Source organism: Lampris incognitus, chromosome 13 (genome assembly GCF_029633865.1).
Source record: "Lampris incognitus isolate fLamInc1 chromosome 13, fLamInc1.hap2, whole genome shotgun sequence".
In the NCBI taxonomy this organism is placed as follows: domain Eukaryota; kingdom Metazoa; phylum Chordata; class Actinopteri; order Lampriformes; family Lampridae; genus Lampris; species Lampris incognitus.
The window spans coordinates 49,873,699-49,891,485 of NC_079223.1; the positions used below are offsets into that span (position 1 = coordinate 49,873,699).

The following is a 17,787-nucleotide window of genomic DNA, read 5'->3' on the forward strand; positions in this document are numbered from 1 at the left end:
CATATACTGAAGACACACACTACCTTCATCACCACACCACATATACTGAAGACACACACTACCTTCATCACAACACCACATATACTGAAGACACACACTACCTTCATCACAACACCACATATACTGAAGACACACACTACCTTCATCACAACACCACATATACTGAAGACACACACTACCTTCATCGCCACACCACATATACTGAAGACACACACTACCTCCATCACACCACATGTACTGAAGACACACACTACCTTCATCATCACAACACCACATGTACTGAAGACACACACTACCTTCATCATAACACCACATGTACTGAAGACACACACTACCTTCATCACAACACCACATGTAGTGAAGACACACACTACCTTCATCACAACACCACATGTACTGAAGACACACACTACCTTCATCATCACAACACCACATGTACTGAAGACACACACTACCTTCATCACAACACATGTAGTGAAGACGCACACTACCTTCATCATAACACCACATGTACTGAAGACACACACTACCTTCATCACAACACCACATGTACTGAAGACACACACTACCTTCATCACAACACCACATGTACTGAAGACACACACTACCTTCATCACAACACCACATGTAGTGAAGACACACACTACCTTCATCACAACACCACATGTACTGAAGACACACACTACCTTCATCACAACACCACATGTACTGAAGACACACACTACCTTCATCACAACATCACATGTACTGAAGACACACACTACCTTCATCATAACACCACATGTACTGAAGACACACACTACCTTCATCACAACACCACATGTACTGAAGACACACACTACCTTCATCACAACACCACATGTACTGAAGACACACACTACCTTCATCACAACACCACATGTACTGAAGACACACACTACCTCCATCATAACACCACATGTACTGAAGACACACACTACCTTCATCACAACACCACATGTACTGAAGACACACACTACCTTCATCACAACACATGTACTGAAGACACACACTACCTTCATCACAACACCACATGTACTGAAGACACACACTACCTTCATCACAACACCACATGTACTGAAGACACACACTACCTTCATCACCACAACACCACATGTACTGAAGACACACACTACCTTCATCACAACACCACATGTACTGAAGACACACACTACCTTCATCATCACAACACCACATGTACTGAAGACACACACTACCTTCATCACAACACCACATGTACTGAAGACACACACTACCTTCATCACAACACCACATGTAGTGAAGACACACACTACCTTCATCACAACACCACATGTAGTGAAGACACACACTACCTCCATCACAACACATGTAGTGAAGACACACACTACCTCCATCATAACACCACATGTACTGAAGACACACACTACCTTCATCACAACACCACATGTACTGAAGACACACACTACCTTCATCACAACACCACATGTACTGAAGACACACACTACCTTCATCACAACACCACATGTAGTGAAGACACACACTACCTTCATCACAACACCACATGTACTGAAGACGCACACTACCTTCATCATCACTACACCACATGTACTGAAGACACACACTACCTTCATCACAACACCACATATACTGAAGACACACACTACCTTCATCACAACACCACATATACTGAAGACACACACTACCTTCATCACAACACCACATATACTGAAGATACACACTACCTTCATCACACCACATGTACTGAAGACACACACTACCTTCATCATCACAACACCACATGTACTGAAGACACACACTACCTTCATCACAACACCACATGTACTGAAGACACACACTACCTTCATCACAACACCACATGTACTGAAGACGCACACTACCTTCATCATCACAACACCACATATACTGAAGACACACACTACCTTCATCATCACAACACCACATATACTGAAGACACACACTACCTTCATCATAACACCACATGTACTGAAGACGCACACTACCTTCATCATCACAACACCACATGTACTGAAGACACACACTACCTTCATCACAACACCACATGTACTGAAGACGCACACTACCTTCATCATCACAACACCACATGTACTGAAGACACACACTACCTCCATCATAACACCACATGTACTGAAGACACACACTACCTTCATCATCACAACACCACATGTACTGAAGACACACACTACCTTCATCACAACACCACATGTACTGAAGACACACACTACCTTCATCACAACACCACATGTAGTGAAGACACACACTACCTTCATCACAACACCACATGTAGTGAAGACACACACTACCTCCATCACAACACATGTACTGAAGACACACACTACCTTCATCACAACACCACATGTAGTGAAGACACACAATACCTTCATCACAACACCACATGTACTGAAGACACACACTACCTTCATCACAACACCACATGTACTGAAGACACACACTACCTTCATCACAACACCACATGTACTGAAGACACACACTACCTTCATCACAACACCACATATACTGAAGACACACACTACCTTCATCACAACACCACATATACTGAAGACACACACTACCTTCATCACAACACCACATATACTGAAGACACACACTACCTTCATCACAACACCACATATACTGAAGACACACACTACCTTCATCACACCACATGTACTGAAGACACACACTACCTTCATCATCACAACACCACATGTACTGAAGACACACACTACCTTCATCACAACACCACATGTACTGAAGACACACACTACCTTCATCACAACACCACATGTACTGAAGACACACACTACCTCCATCATAACACCACATGTACTGAAGACACACACTACCTCCATCACAACACATGTAGTGAAGACACACACTACCTTCATCACAACACCACATGTAGTGAAGACACACACTACCTTCATCACAACACCACATGTACTGAAGACACACACTACCTTCATCACAACACCACATGTAGTGAAGACACACACTACCTTCATCACAACACCACATGTACTGAAGACACACACTACCTTCATCACAACACCACATGTACTGAAGACACACACTACCTTCATCACAACACCACATGTACTGAAGACACACACTACCTTCATCACAACACCACATGTACTGAAGACACACACTACCTTCATCACAACACCACATGTACTGAAGACACACACTACCTTCATCATAACACCACATGTAGTGAAGACACACACTACCTTCATCACAACACCACATGTACTGAAGACACACACTACCTTCATCACAACACATGTACTGAAGACGCACACTACCTTCATCATCACAACACCACATGTACTGAAGACACACACTACCTTCATCACAACACCACATGTAGTGAAGACACACACTACCTTCATCACAACACCACATGTACTGAAGACACACACTACCTTCATCACAACACATGTACTGAAGACGCACACTACCTTCATCATCACAACACCACATGTACTGAAGACACACACTACCTTCATCACAACACCACATATACTGAAGACACACACTACCTTCATCACAACACCACATATACTGAAGACACACACTACCTTCATCATCACAACACCACATATACTGAAGACACACACTACCTCCATCACACCACATGTACTGAAGACACACACTACCTTCATCATCACAACACCACATGTACTGAAGACACACACTACCTTCATCACAACACCACATGTACTGAAGACACACACTACCTTCATCACAACACCACATGTACTGAAGACACACACTACCTTCATCACAACACCACATGTAGTGAAGACACACACTACCTTCATCATCACAACATCACATGTACTGAAGATACACACTACCTTCATCACAACACCACATGTAGTGAAGACACACACTACCTTCATCACAACACCACATATACTGAAGACACACACTACCTTCATCATGACACCACATGTACTGAAGACACACACTACCTTCATCACAACACCACATATACTGAAGACACACACTACCTTCATCACAACACCACATGTACTGAAGACACACACTACCTTCATCATCACAACACCACATGTACTGAAGACACACACTACCTTCATCACAACACCACATGTACTGAAGACACACACTACCTTCATCACAACACCACATGTACTGAAGACACACACTACCTCCATCACAACACCACATGTACTAAAGACACACACTACCTTCATCACAACACCACATGTACTGAAGACACACACTACCTTCATCACAACACCACATGTAGTGAAGACACACACTACCTTCATCACAACACATGTACTGAAGACACACACTACCTTCATCATCACAACACCACATGTACTGAAGACACACACTACCTTCATCACAACACCACATGTACTGAAGACACACACTACCTTCATCACAACACCACATGTACTGAAGACACACACTACCTTCATCATAACACCACATGTACTGAAGACACACACTACCTTCATCACAACACCACATGTAGTGAAGACACACACTACCTCCATCACAACACATGTAGTGAAGACACACACTACCTTCATCATAACACCACATGTACTGAAGACACACACTACCTTCATCACAACACCACATGTACTGAAGACACACACTACCTTCATCACAACACCACATGTAGTGAAGACACACACTACCTTCATCACAACACCACATGTAGTGAAGACACACACTACCTTCATCACAACACCACATGTAGTGAAGACACACACTACCTTCATCACAACACCACATGTAGTGAAGACACACACTACCTTCATCACAACACATGTACTGAAGACACACACTACCTTCATCATCACAACACCACATGTACTGAAGACACACACTACCTTCATCACAACACCACATGTACTGAAGACACACACTACCTTCATCACAACACCACATGTACTGAAGACACACACTACCTTCATCATAACACCACATGTACTGAAGACACACACTACCTTCATCACAACACCACATGTAGTGAAGACACACACTACCTCCATCACAACACATGTAGTGAAGACACACACTACCTTCATCATAACACCACATGTACTGAAGACACACACTACCTTCATCACAACACCACATGTACTGAAGACACACACTACCTTCATCACAACACATATACTGAAGACACACACTACCTTCATCACAACACCACATATACTGAAGACACACACTACCTTCATCACCACACCACATATACTGAAGACACACACTACCTCCATCACACCACATGTACTGAAGACACACACTACCTTCATCATCACAACACCACATATACTGAAGACACACACTACCTTCATCACCACACCACATATACTGAAGACACACACTACCTCCATCACACCACATATACTGAAGACACACACTACCTTCATCATAACACAACATGTACTGAAGACACACACTACCTTCATCACAACACCACATGTACTGAAGACACACACTACCTTCATCACAACACCACATGTACTGAAGACACACACTACCTTCATCACAACACCACATGTACTGAAGACACACACTACCTTCATCACAACACCACATATACTGAAGACACACACTACCTTCATCACAACACCACATGTACTGAAGACACACACTACATTCATCACAACACCACATGTACTGAAGACACACACTACCTTCATCACAACACCACATATACTGAAGACACACACTACCTTCATCACAACACCACATATACTGAAGACACACACTACCTTCATCATAACACCACATGTACTGAAGACACACACTACCTTCATCACAACACCACATATACTAAAGACACACACTACCTTCATCACAACACCACATGTAGTGAAGACACACACTACCTTCATCACAACACCACATGTACTGAAGACACACACTACCTTCATCATAACACCACATGTACTGAAGACACACACTACCTTCATCACAACACCACATATACTGAAGACACACACTACCTTCATCACAACACCACATATACTGAAGACACACACTACCTTCATCATAACACCACATGTAGTGAAGACACACACTACCTTCATCACAACACCACATATACTAAAGACACACACTACCTTCATCACAACACCACATGTAGTGAAGACACACACTACCTTCATCACAACACAGGTCTCTGTGCATATGAGCATTAAAGGCGTTGTGTGTGTGTGTGTGTTGGTCTGTATATGGTGTTTTATTTGAATGCCAAACTGCAGGTCTGCGCTCACGCTTCCCCTAGCGGCCGTCTCCTGCCACTACAACCTCCGTGGTGAACAGTCAGCCTTGTGTCGTTGGTGATTTGTGTTGTAACATTGCAGGTCCTGGTAACGGGTTACTTTGTGTGGGTTTGTGAAGAGAACCAACACTGTTCAAACAAACACATTTTGATAGTCCGGGTAGCGTAGCGGTCTATCCCGCTGCCTACCAACACGGGGATCACCGGTTCGAGTCCCCCTGTTACCTCCGGCTTGGTCGGGCGTCCCTACAGACCCAACGGGCCGTGTGTGCGGGTGGGAAGCCGGATGTGTTCATGTGTCCTGGGCGCTGCACTGGCGCCTCCCCTTTGTAAAACACAACCTTCAAAACGTCGTGTCCCAGCTCTCCTGTCCTGCCTCTAGTCCTGATCTGGACTTCCTCGGCCTCGCTGGAGGGATAAGTGCGGGGCGGACGGTTGAGGCCTGCTGGGTTTGGACGGGGATGTATTGACGGGTGGGGGGGTGGGGGGGTAGATGGAGTCTTCCTCCACGTGGTGTGTGACTCCACTCTGTAATTGCCTGGCGAAGTGTGTGATGGGTGCTCGGAGTAGTCCTCCGCTCCACGGGGGTCGGGCGAGAGAAAAGGCTGAGCGGGCAGGACAGACGGGACGAGTAATGTGACGTCCTGTTGTGAGACGATTCTTCAGACACTTGCAGCTCGCGGAGGGGGGCCGCTGCTGTGCAGCCTGAAAGCCTTTCTTTAGGCTATTAAGCCAAGCTAATGGGCGTGATGGAGGGAAATGGAAGCGGAGGATATTTAGTTTAATTGAAATGTCATTATTTTAATGGCGGGCGCGGCGAACCTCGCCTCCTCTCGGGGGCCCGGAGGTGTGTGGCCCTCCTGCTGACGTACCCCAGGGAAAACCTCTTTTAACCCCTGCACAATTTGCTGACCCCGGCTCAGCCGAGCGCGCGGTCAGCAGCAGCGGCAGCAGCGCTCTCCTCTGGAAGAACTTAGCATGACAGCGGCGGCGGTGGTGGTAGGGTGGTGGTGGTAGGGAGGGCTAGTCCCTTGCTCAAGGGCATTTCACCGGTGGCGTGAGGTGCTGCAGCATTGGGCTTAACATCCAGTCACCAGCCCACGAGCGGAATCAACATCAGTATTGTGACGATACAGTCGAGATATGTTGGTGGTTTGACGCAGTAAACGGTTGATAAATGATCATTAATAATATCATTAATAATTAGTAACATGCACATGATGAGCAGGCAGGGAGAGACATCTGTTGCTCATCTGACTCGCTTCACACAGTTTCCTGTAGTGCAGCTGGAAGACCCGGGAATGACATACAGATATGATATATCAGATGTGATATAGAGACCACCGTATCTATATCATATCTGATATAATATAGAGACCACCGTATCTATATGATATCTGTATATAGAATATACAGATATGATACAGATATGATATAGATATGGTGGTCTCTATATCACATCTGGTATGATATAGATACGGGGGTCTCTATATCATATCTGTATATAGAATATGCAGATATGATATAGATATGGTGGTCTCTATATTATATCAGATATGATATAGATATGGTGGTCTCTATATTATATCAGATATGATATAGATATGGTGGTCTCTATATCACATCTGGTATGATATAGAGACGGGGGTCTCTATATCATATCTGTATATAGAATATGCAGATATGATATAGATATGGTGGTCTCTATATTATATCAGATATGATATAGATATGGTGGTCTCTATATTATATCAGATATGATATAGATATGGTGGTCTCTATATCATATCTGATCTGTATAGTTGCTATTTCCAGAAGACTCAGTTAGCAATGTCCGGCACTGAACCTCTCCTCGGTTTCATCATTTAATCCTATTAATACTGCCAGCCTTGTTATGCCTTTATGACTCTCTCACTCTCTCTCTCTCTCTTTCTCTATCGCTCTCTCTCTCTATCGCTGCTCTCTCTCTCTCTCTCTCTCTCTATCGCTGCTCTCTCTCTCTCTCTCTCTCTCTCTCTCTCTCTCTCTCTCTCTCTCTATCGCTGCTCTCTCTCTCTCTATCGCTGCTCTCTCTCTCTCTCTATCGCTGCTCTCTCTCTCTCTCTCTCTCTATCGCTGCTCTCTCTCTCTCTCTCTCTCTCTCTCTCTATCGCTGCTCCCTCTCTCTCTCTCTCTATCGCTGCTCTCTCTCTCTCTCTCTCTCTCTCTCTCTCTCTCTCTCTATCGCTGCTCCCTCTCTCTCTCTCTCTATCGCTGCTCTCTCTCTCTCTCTCTCTCTCTCTCTCTCTATCGCTGCTCCCTCTCTCTCTCTCTCTCTCTCTATCGCTGCTCTCTCTCTCTCTCTCTCTCTCTCTCTCTCTCTATCGCTCTCTCTCTCTCTCTTTCTCTCTATCGCTCTCTCTCTCTATCGCTGCTCTCTCTCTCTCTCTCTATCACTGCTCTCTCTCTCTCTCTCTCTCTCTCTCTCTCTCTCTCTATCGCTGCTCTCTCTCTCTCTCTCTCTCTATCGCTGCTCTCTCTCTCTCTCTCTCTCTCTATCGCTGCTCTCTCTCTCTCTCTCTCTCTCTATCGCTGCTCTCTCTCTCTCTATCGCTGCTCTCTCTCTCTCTCTCTCTCTCTCTATCGCTGCTCTCTCTCTCTCTCTCTCTCTATCGCTCTCTCTATCGCTCTCTCTCTCTCTCTCTCTTTCGCTCTCTCTATCGCTCTCTCTCTCTCTCTCTCTTTCGCTCTCTCTATCGCTGCTCTCCCTCTCTCTCTCTCTCTCTCTATCGCTCTCTCTATCGCTCTCTCTCTCTCTCTCTCTCTCTCTCTCTCTCTCTCTATCGCTGCTCTCTCTCTCTCTCTCTCTCTCTCTATCGCTCTCTCTCTCTCTCTCTCTCTATCGCTGCTCTCTCTCTCTCTCTCTCTCTCTCTCTCTCTATCGCTCTCTCTCTCTCTCTCTATCGCTCTCTCTATCGCTCTCTCTCTCTATCGCTGCTCTCTCTCCCTCTCTATCGCTCTCTCTCGCTCTCTATCACTCTCTCTCTCTCTCTATCGCTCTCTCTCTCTCTCTCTCTATCGCTGCTCTCCCTCTCTATCGCTCTCTCTCTCTATCGTTCTCTCTCTCTCTCTCTCTCTCTCTCTCTTTCTCTATCGCTGCTCTCTCTCTCTCCTCTCTCAGTCTCTCAATTCAATTAATTCAATTCAGTGATGCTTTATTGGCATGAGTGCATTAATTACCATGTTGCCAAAGCAAAACAGGCCAACGGAGTACACAACAAACCAACCCAAACAAGAAGGAAGAAGGAGCACATAGATCTGGCGGAAACATAGCACAGCTCCTGAACAACAGCTGACAGCAACTGACAGTGTTTTGGTCACCCGCTGACCTGAGGCTGTGGCATTCTGACACATGTTGTGCTGCAAGGTGTGACCTTTGACCCTCTCCTAAAATAAGTGGCCATTGGTCTTTCTCCTCCAGCAGTAGAACATTTGGAATCTGGTTTTCAAAGTTCTCCTGGTGTTTTTCTCCCATGTTCTGGAATTTCTCACAATTTAGCAGGAAGTGCATCTCTGTCTCCTCCTCACCTGCCGTACAGGGACCTCTTTTGGCAGCCAAGATGTTGTGTTTCAGTGGCTAGACTGTGGTCCGTGAGCCTGTACGTGGTCAGGGCGTGTCTGTGCTGACTGTCTCTGACAGTGGACAGACAGTCAGCCAGTTTGTCTTCTCTTTTTAGGGCCCCATAACATTGTCATTTGTGTTGTCACTTGGTTTGTGTGGCCCAGTGTTCCCCATGTGAGTTGTTGCATTGTGTGATGTTGTGGTTTCCTCTAGTCTGTGGTGGTCAGCAGCGCTGGTCTGAAACTCATCTGTGTCTGTGGTTACGGGGTCAGTTAGTTTCACGACCAGCTGACTGAGAGGACTCTTTCTTCGCTCTTGGATCTGGACTGCTTTAAAGTGCGGTGTGTGGTGGGGACGTGGTTTACGGTGCATCCAGGATGTAGGTGGTGTGTTTGGATATGTGTCGTCAGTGGGACATGGCCCGATCCTGCCCTGCATGCATCTGCTGCTGTTTTCCTTTGTACGTTCAGCAGTTTTCGACAGAATTCTGCATGCAGGGCTTTGTCCATCTGGTGTAGTGTGCTGACCGACTGGACCCCAGACTTCACTCCAGATACTGCAGTGGGCAGGAGGACCCTGTCAGAGATTCTGGGCCAGATTTTAATTGGGACGTCTGTTTTATAGGATGGTCTTTTTATTGCAGAGAAAGCTCTGTGGGCTTTCTCTCTGAGTGCACTCACTGCTCTCCCTCTCTCCTTCTCTCCCCCCCCCCTCTCTCTCTCCCTCCCTCTCTCTCTCCCTCCCTCCCTCTCTCCCCCTCTCTCCCCCCCTCTCTCTCTCCCTCTCTCTCTCCCTCCCTCTCTCTCTCCCTCTCTCTCTCCCTCCCTCTCTCCCCCCTCTCCTCTCTCCCTCTCTCCCTCTCTCTCTCTCCCTCTCTCCCTCTCTCTCTCTCCCTCTCTCTCTCTCTCTCTCTCTCCCTCCCTCTCTCTCTCTCTCTCTCCCTCCTCTCTCTCTCCCTCCCTCCTCTCTCCCCCTCTCTCCCTCTCTCCCCCCCCCTCTCTCTCTCTCCCTCTCTCTCCCTCCCTCTCTCTCTCCCTCTCTCTCTCTCTCTCTCTCTCTCCCTCTCTCTCCCTCCCTCCCTCTCCCCCTCTCTCCCCCCTCTCTCTCCCTCTCTCTCCCTCTCTCTCTCCCTCTCTCTCTCTCTCTCCCTCCCTCTCTCTCCCTCTCTCTCTCTCTCTCTCTCTCTCTCTCTCCCTCTCTCCCCCTCTCTCTCTCCCTCTCTCCCTCTCTCTCTCTCTCCTCTCTCCCTCTCTCTCTCAATTCAATTCAATTCAATATGTGCTTTATTGGCATGACATACATTTGTGTACATATTGCCGAAGCATGTAAAACATCAACAACACAATACAACAATGATTATAATAATAACAGCAACAACAACAATGATTATGATATTAAATAACAATAGTAGCAATAGGTGCCGTCATCCACTGTCTCTCAGGTTGTGGCAAGATAATATAAATCTTGCTGCAATGCTCGCCGCTGGCCCCCCTCCCAGGACCACCCGCAGCTTACCTGCGTCCTCCATGTCCTGCTACTCTGGAATCACATGTTCCAGTTCCTTGACAAAAGCCCGGCGCTGTTTTTCAAATCTGTCACATTTAAGGAGGAAGTGCACCTCTGTCTCCACCTCATCTGTCATGCACTGACCACATGGTCGTTGCTCTTTTGGCAACCACGTCTTTTTGTGTCTCCCCTTTTCAATGGCGAGACTGTGGTCACTGAGCCTGTATTTGGTGAGGATCTGTCGCTGCTTCCTGTCTCTGACAGTTAAGAGGTGTTCTTCCAGATCATAGTTTGTTTTTAGGGCCCGATAGACTTCTAGTTTGTTTTGAGTTTTGATTTCAGCTTTCCAACGTTTCAGATAATTGTTCTTGCTTTGTTTTGTAGCCTGATTTATCGTAAACTTTGTTTGGGATGCAGTGCTGGCCTGAGGTTGGTTGGTCTTAGTATTTGTTACAGGGTTAGTGAGTCTCAGAGCCAGCTGCTTCAGGGGACTCTTTTCGGGGTTCAGTTCTTGGGTTTTCAGAGCTTTAAAGTGCAATGTATTTGTTGGGCTTGTGTTTAAGTGCATCCAGAAATTTAGAGATCTTTTTTGTACATTTATTAATAATGGAAACCGGCCTAATTCTGCCCTACATGCATTGTTTGGCGTTTTCCTTTGTGTTTTCAGAATCATTCTACAGAATTCAGCATGTAGGGTTTCTGCTGGATGCTTGTCCCATCTAGTATAGCTGGAAAGACTGAGTGGACCCCATACCTCACTTCCATATAGTGCAATGGGCAGAATTACACTATCAAACAGTTTGCACCAGATGGAGATTGGTATATCAATGTTAAAGAATTTATTTTTAATTGCATATAGAGCTCTGCGAGCTTTTTGTTTTAGGTTATTCACTGCCCTACTGAAACTCCCTGATGCTGTAATAATTAGACCCAGGTAAGTATACTGCATCGTATGCTCTAAGGTGATGCTACCTAGAGTCAACTGGTATCTATTTTCCTGACATCTGGGCTTCTTCTGGAAGATCATTACTTTTGTCTTTTTTGGATTTATTGCCAGGGCCCAGTGCTGGCAATAGTCCTCAAGCAGGTCTAGTAGTTGTTGCAGCCCATCTGCGGTTGGTGACAACAAAACTAGATCATCTGCATAAAGCAAAAATTTCACTTCCATGTCATACAGGGGGAGACCTGGGGCTGCAGACTGTTCCAGCTGCACCGCCAGTTCATTAATATATATATTAAACAGCGTCGGGCTAAGTCCACAGCCCTGTCTCACCCCTCTATTCTGAGTGAAGAACTCAGTGTGTTTGTCTCCAATCTTAACTGCACATTTGTTGTCCGAATACATTGACTTTATTATGTCATACACTTTTCCCCCTACACCACTTTGTAAACGTTTATAGTATAGTCCTTCATGCCAAATAGAGTAGAAAGCTTTTTTGAAGTCAATAAAACAAGCAAATATTTTTCCATTTTTGGTTTGATTCACATTTTCATTTATGAGGGTGTGTAGGGTGTAAATATGGTCCGTAGTCCGGTGATTTGGGAGGAAGCCAGTTTGACCTTTGCTCAGGACATTGTGTTCGTTAAGGAGGGTTAGAATTCGATTGTTCAAAATGCTATTAAACACCTTCCCCAGACTACTGCTCACACAAATGCCTCTGAAATTATTAGGATCCAATTTGTCTCCATTTTTATGAAGAGGAGTTATAAGCCCTTTGCTCCAGATGTCAGGAAAAAATCCCGAACTTAGAACAATGTTGAACAATTTGAGTAATGCCCTTTGCAGCTCAGGTGTGCTGTTTTTAAGCATCTCGCTTCTGATGATGTCAAGGCCACAAGCTTTAATGGGTTTTAAGGATTTGAGCTTCTGTGCTAATTCTTCTTGTGTTATTGGAAAATCCAGTGGGTTTTGGTTGTCTTTTATAGTGCATTCAAGCTACCGTAACTTTTGTTTGATCAGATTGTAATTGGAATTTGAGTGTTCTTGTTGGATTTCCGAATAGATATGTTCAAAATGACTTTTCCAAATTTCTCCATTTTGGATAGGCAGGTCTTGTGGTTTTGTAGCGCTCAAATTATTCCACATTTCCCAGAATTGGTTTTGATTCAGGGAATGTTCTATTTCCTGTAGGGTTCTATCTACATGGCTTTGTTTTTTCATTCTTAATGTGTGTTTATATAGTTTTAATGTTTCGCTATATTTCTTTCTTATATCCATATCTTGAGGTTGGTAGTGTTTCAGGTTTGACAATTTACGCAGTTCTTTTCTTATATTATTACAATCGTTGTCAAACCATTTTTCATTTTCAGATTGTTTCTTTTTTCTGTTGTGGGTCCTTGGTAGGACCATGTTTGCTGCCGTCTGAAAAATACAATTGATTTCATTGACAGCTTTGTTGGTATTGTCCTTATTAGTTTCAAACGGTTTGTTAATGAAGTTAGTAATCATATTAAGTAATTTGGATGAATTCAGGATATTGATAAATTTTTCTGCACTGTCTGCAGCCCATCTGTAGGTCTTATTAATTTTGAACAGCTTGCTGGGCTCCTCTATAGGCATTTGAGTCAGGTTAATAGTTTTGAAGAAAATCATAATTTGGTTATGGTCAGAAAGAGGAGTTTGTTGTCTGACAGTGAATGCGTTGAAGGAGGTGGGGTCCATGTCAGTTATTGCATAGTCAACTACACTAGCTCCAAGACCTGAACAACATGTGAACCTTCCCAAAGAGTCTCCTCTGATCCTACCATTAAGTGTGTACAGGCCAGAAGCGCGACAGAGGTGCACTAGCTCCTTACCAGCCTTGTTCACAGTACGGTCGAGGGAGCTCCTTTTGATGAGGGTTGGTGAGAGGTACAGGGAATGTTGACCAAACACATGTCTGTTACCCTGAGGGTCAATGGTATCACTCATTGAACCTGTTCTTGCGTTAAAATCTCCGCACAGCAGCACATTTCCCTGGGCCTGGAAAAGGCTTACCTCTTCATGGAGATTACTCAGGAAATCCTCATCATAATATGGGGATTCAATTGGGGGAGAATATAGAGCACAGAGATAGATATCTTTGTTTGATATGCCAATTTTATTGCTGAGTTTTAGCCAGCAGTGGGATGTTCCAATTTTAATTTTTGAAATGTGGTTGGTTAAACATCCTCTGTACCAAATCAAAATACCTCCAGAGTCTCGTCCACGATGTACAGAGTTAAGTTTATTTGATGGAATAATGATTTCTTTGTAACCTGAGGGACAGTGGGTGGTTATGTCTTCACGACACCAGGTTTCAGTTAATATGACTATGTCGACATTTTCGATGTTTTTTAAGAAGTCAGGGTCTCTACTCTTCATCCCAAAGGAAGATGAGAAGAGACCCTGAATGTTCCAACAAGAGACAGAAAAAGAACGCATGAAAAGAAAATATACAATGAGTCTCTTTTGTGAGACAGAGAATTATCAAGTTACAGTGGAAGAAGACATATATGAAATATTCTGATAACACTTACCAAATACCTCACTATCGATATAGTGGGCATTATTATACACAACCAGAGCCAAATCAACACTCAGGATTTCCCCGTGTAAGTGGTTACCCCATTAAGATCTGATGGCATGTAGAGGTTGTCTTAGATGCTGCCATGCAGGAGTCTGGAGCACAAGGTGTGGAGCATCTCTTTTATCTCTCCAATCTCAGTCTTGGCTGGGGCGGTGGGTGTGGGAGGGGGCTGGGCTACTGCAGCAGCATAGCTTTGTGGCCTGTGCTGTGGGGGACAGGCTCTGTCAAGTGTTGTGTTTTTGTTTTTTGGAGGAGTTGGGTGCACAGGTTTCTTGGACCTGGGGGAAGCAGCACGTAGGTGTGGGTGTGTGTAGGGCTTTCGGCCCAAAGGTGAGTATGGAGTATGGGGCTGTGGGGGGGGAGGGGTCCAGGTATTGTGTGCTCTGGGGGGGAAAGGGGGGTATCTGGGGATGTGGGAGGGTTCTGGTCTGTAGTCTCCTACTGGTGGAGGATAAGTGGGTGTGGCTGGGTTGCGGCCCGAAGCAACATCTTTTAGGGTCCTCGCAAAAATCCGCACCCTCTCCTTGTGAAGGTGCAGTCCGTCGTAGAGGTGATGGAGGCTGATGCCTGAATGGTGAGCCAGGTGGACATTGGGAAGAGCAGCGCAGCCTCTGCTGATGTCTGTGTTGATTTCATGGATTATATGGGGTGGGGTGTCACGCCGTGGCAGGAGTGTTGACACCACAATCCGAGCCTCTGGGAATTCTCCACTTGCTCTCTCTGCCACTCTACGCACCGCCACAGCTGTGTCACTGCGCAGAGAGTGCAGGTCATTGGTCCCGGTGTGGATGATGATGCATTGTGGGCTCCCAAGAGATTCCTTGTTCAGGAGCTGTAGTGCATGGCCAGTAGTGCTGCATCGTTTTGCTGTCACGTGATATCCGGGGAATAGTTTCTGAGTGTCCATGAACTTCTGGTTTGAGTCCATAAGCAGGGCTACGTGTGGGCGCTGTTTGTTTGTCTTGGTGGGAGGAGATTGGGTGGATGGGGGGGGTTGTGTGTTTTGTGTGAGGGGTGTCTGTGTGTCTGTGTGAGTGGTCTCTGTATCATGTTTGTTGGTTGTTCTAGTGTCAGGGGAGGTGTGATGGTCTGTATGGGTGTTAGTGGTATTGTTTTGAGAGACTGAAGCCCTGGCCCTGGTGTTCTCTTGGAGCTCTGCCCTAAGATCCTCCATCTGTTTCATGAGGTTCCTGTCTTTCAGTATCGCCTCCTTCTCTAGTTGGGCTACTTGGGAATGTAGGTTTTGGTTTTCCACCTGTAGCTGCTTCACGGTCTCTTGTAGCTCTAAGACAGTCAGTCTGTTCTCTGTTCTCAGCTGTTCCACCTCCTCCCTTAGCTGCTGGATGGAGCTGGTGGTGGTGTCAGAAAACCTGGCCTGGGTGAACTCCCTAAACTCGACAAAGTCCATTTCCAGCAGGGCCAGACTCCCTCAGTTGCCTGTCAGTGGCAGAGAGAGAGTGGGAGGGGGGGAGGGGGAGGGGCTGCTCCGTGTTGTGGGGGCTCATTGTCAGAAGGGGGAGGGGGAGGGGCTGCTGCGTGTTGTGGGGGCTCTGTAGGTAGCTGGTCCTCGGCCGTGTCGCTGTCTCTGTGGTAGTCTACCTCTGCCTTAAGCAGAGGGAAAACCTCTTCAAAAGAGTTCAGGCTCTCCTCGTTTCCCTGCAGCAGTATAGCTCCTTTAGTGTAGTATGTGTAGTATGTGTGCAGCAGTATAGCTCCTTTAGTGTAGTATGTGTAGTATGTGTAGCAGTATAGCTCCTTTAGTGTAGTATGTGATGGTCAGTATCGCATTATCGGTGTCCAGATTTTTATCCGTACACACTGTGAACCGTCCTCCACGGCCGATTCCCTCTTTAAATACGTGTTTATAGTGTTGGCAGATGGCAGCTTTCCATGCTGACAGTCGTGTGGTGTGGAAGATTAAGTTGTTTTTTATCGGTTTTCCATGCATACAGATAAAGTCCGCGTATAGTGTGTCTGGGTTGTCGTTTAACACTTTCTCCTTGTGTTTCTTCCTAGCCTGCGTGCTCTTGCAGTCCGCCGGGTAATTCACCACACTAGATTCAGTTGGCTTGGTTTCCATGACGATCGGTAATATTTACCACCACCAACGGTTTATTGTTTTGTTTTGCTGGCTAACGTTAGCTAATTTAGGTTACTTCCGGTCCTATGTTGCGGTTCTTACGTTTCGTTTTTTATGCACGTCGGATTCAACTGTACGTGTCCTACCTTTCCCTCTGCGTCGGCAGGTAGCGTGTTTCTTCGGGTTGGATCCGTAACGTTAGACCAGGTCACGTTAGACCAGGCCACGTTAGACCAGGCCACGTTAGTTGTTGGGTTGTTTTGCTGTACGGTTGGCTAGCAGGATAGCAAGCTAACAAGTTAGCCAGCTAGCTGTTTGCGAACTCCTCCGCGAAGATTTAATCTAAAAACTTGGTTTCCTTGTCGGATTAGAGGGAGGATTTTCTGTTAGGAAAGCGATTTACGATGTCTTCTTCTTTTAGACTGTTTTCTAAATTCTCTGTCTCACTAGAGACCCAATGTTTGATATATTTTTTTAAGAGCTCATTTCGTGCGTCCTCTCTCTCTCTCCCTCTCTCTCTCTCTCCTTCTCTCTCCCTCTCTCCCCCTCTCTCTCTCCCTCTCCCCCTCTCTCTCTCCCTCTCTCCCTCCCTCTCCCTCTCTGTCCACAGATGCAATGGCAAATCCATCTCCAGCCAAGAGCATGGGTGACCCAGGAATAACCCCACTGTCCCCGTCACACATTCAGGTGAGAGACCCTCGTGATGGACAACTTCCATGTTCTGCTCTCCCTTTAA

The 17,787-nt window shown here is 45.8% G+C and overlaps 1 protein-coding gene across 1 annotated transcript in view; it reads left to right on the forward strand.

Annotated features, from left to right (window-relative positions):
• Positions 1–17,787, forward strand: part of hspa12a (heat shock protein 12A) — a 147,894-nt gene that overhangs the window by 59,871 nt on the left and 70,236 nt on the right. The window contains exon 2 of the mRNA XM_056292026.1: positions 17,662–17,738. Coding sequence (XP_056148001.1) covers positions 17,662–17,738 — 77 coding nt within the window. The remainder of the gene's footprint in view (positions 1–17,661; positions 17,739–17,787) is intronic.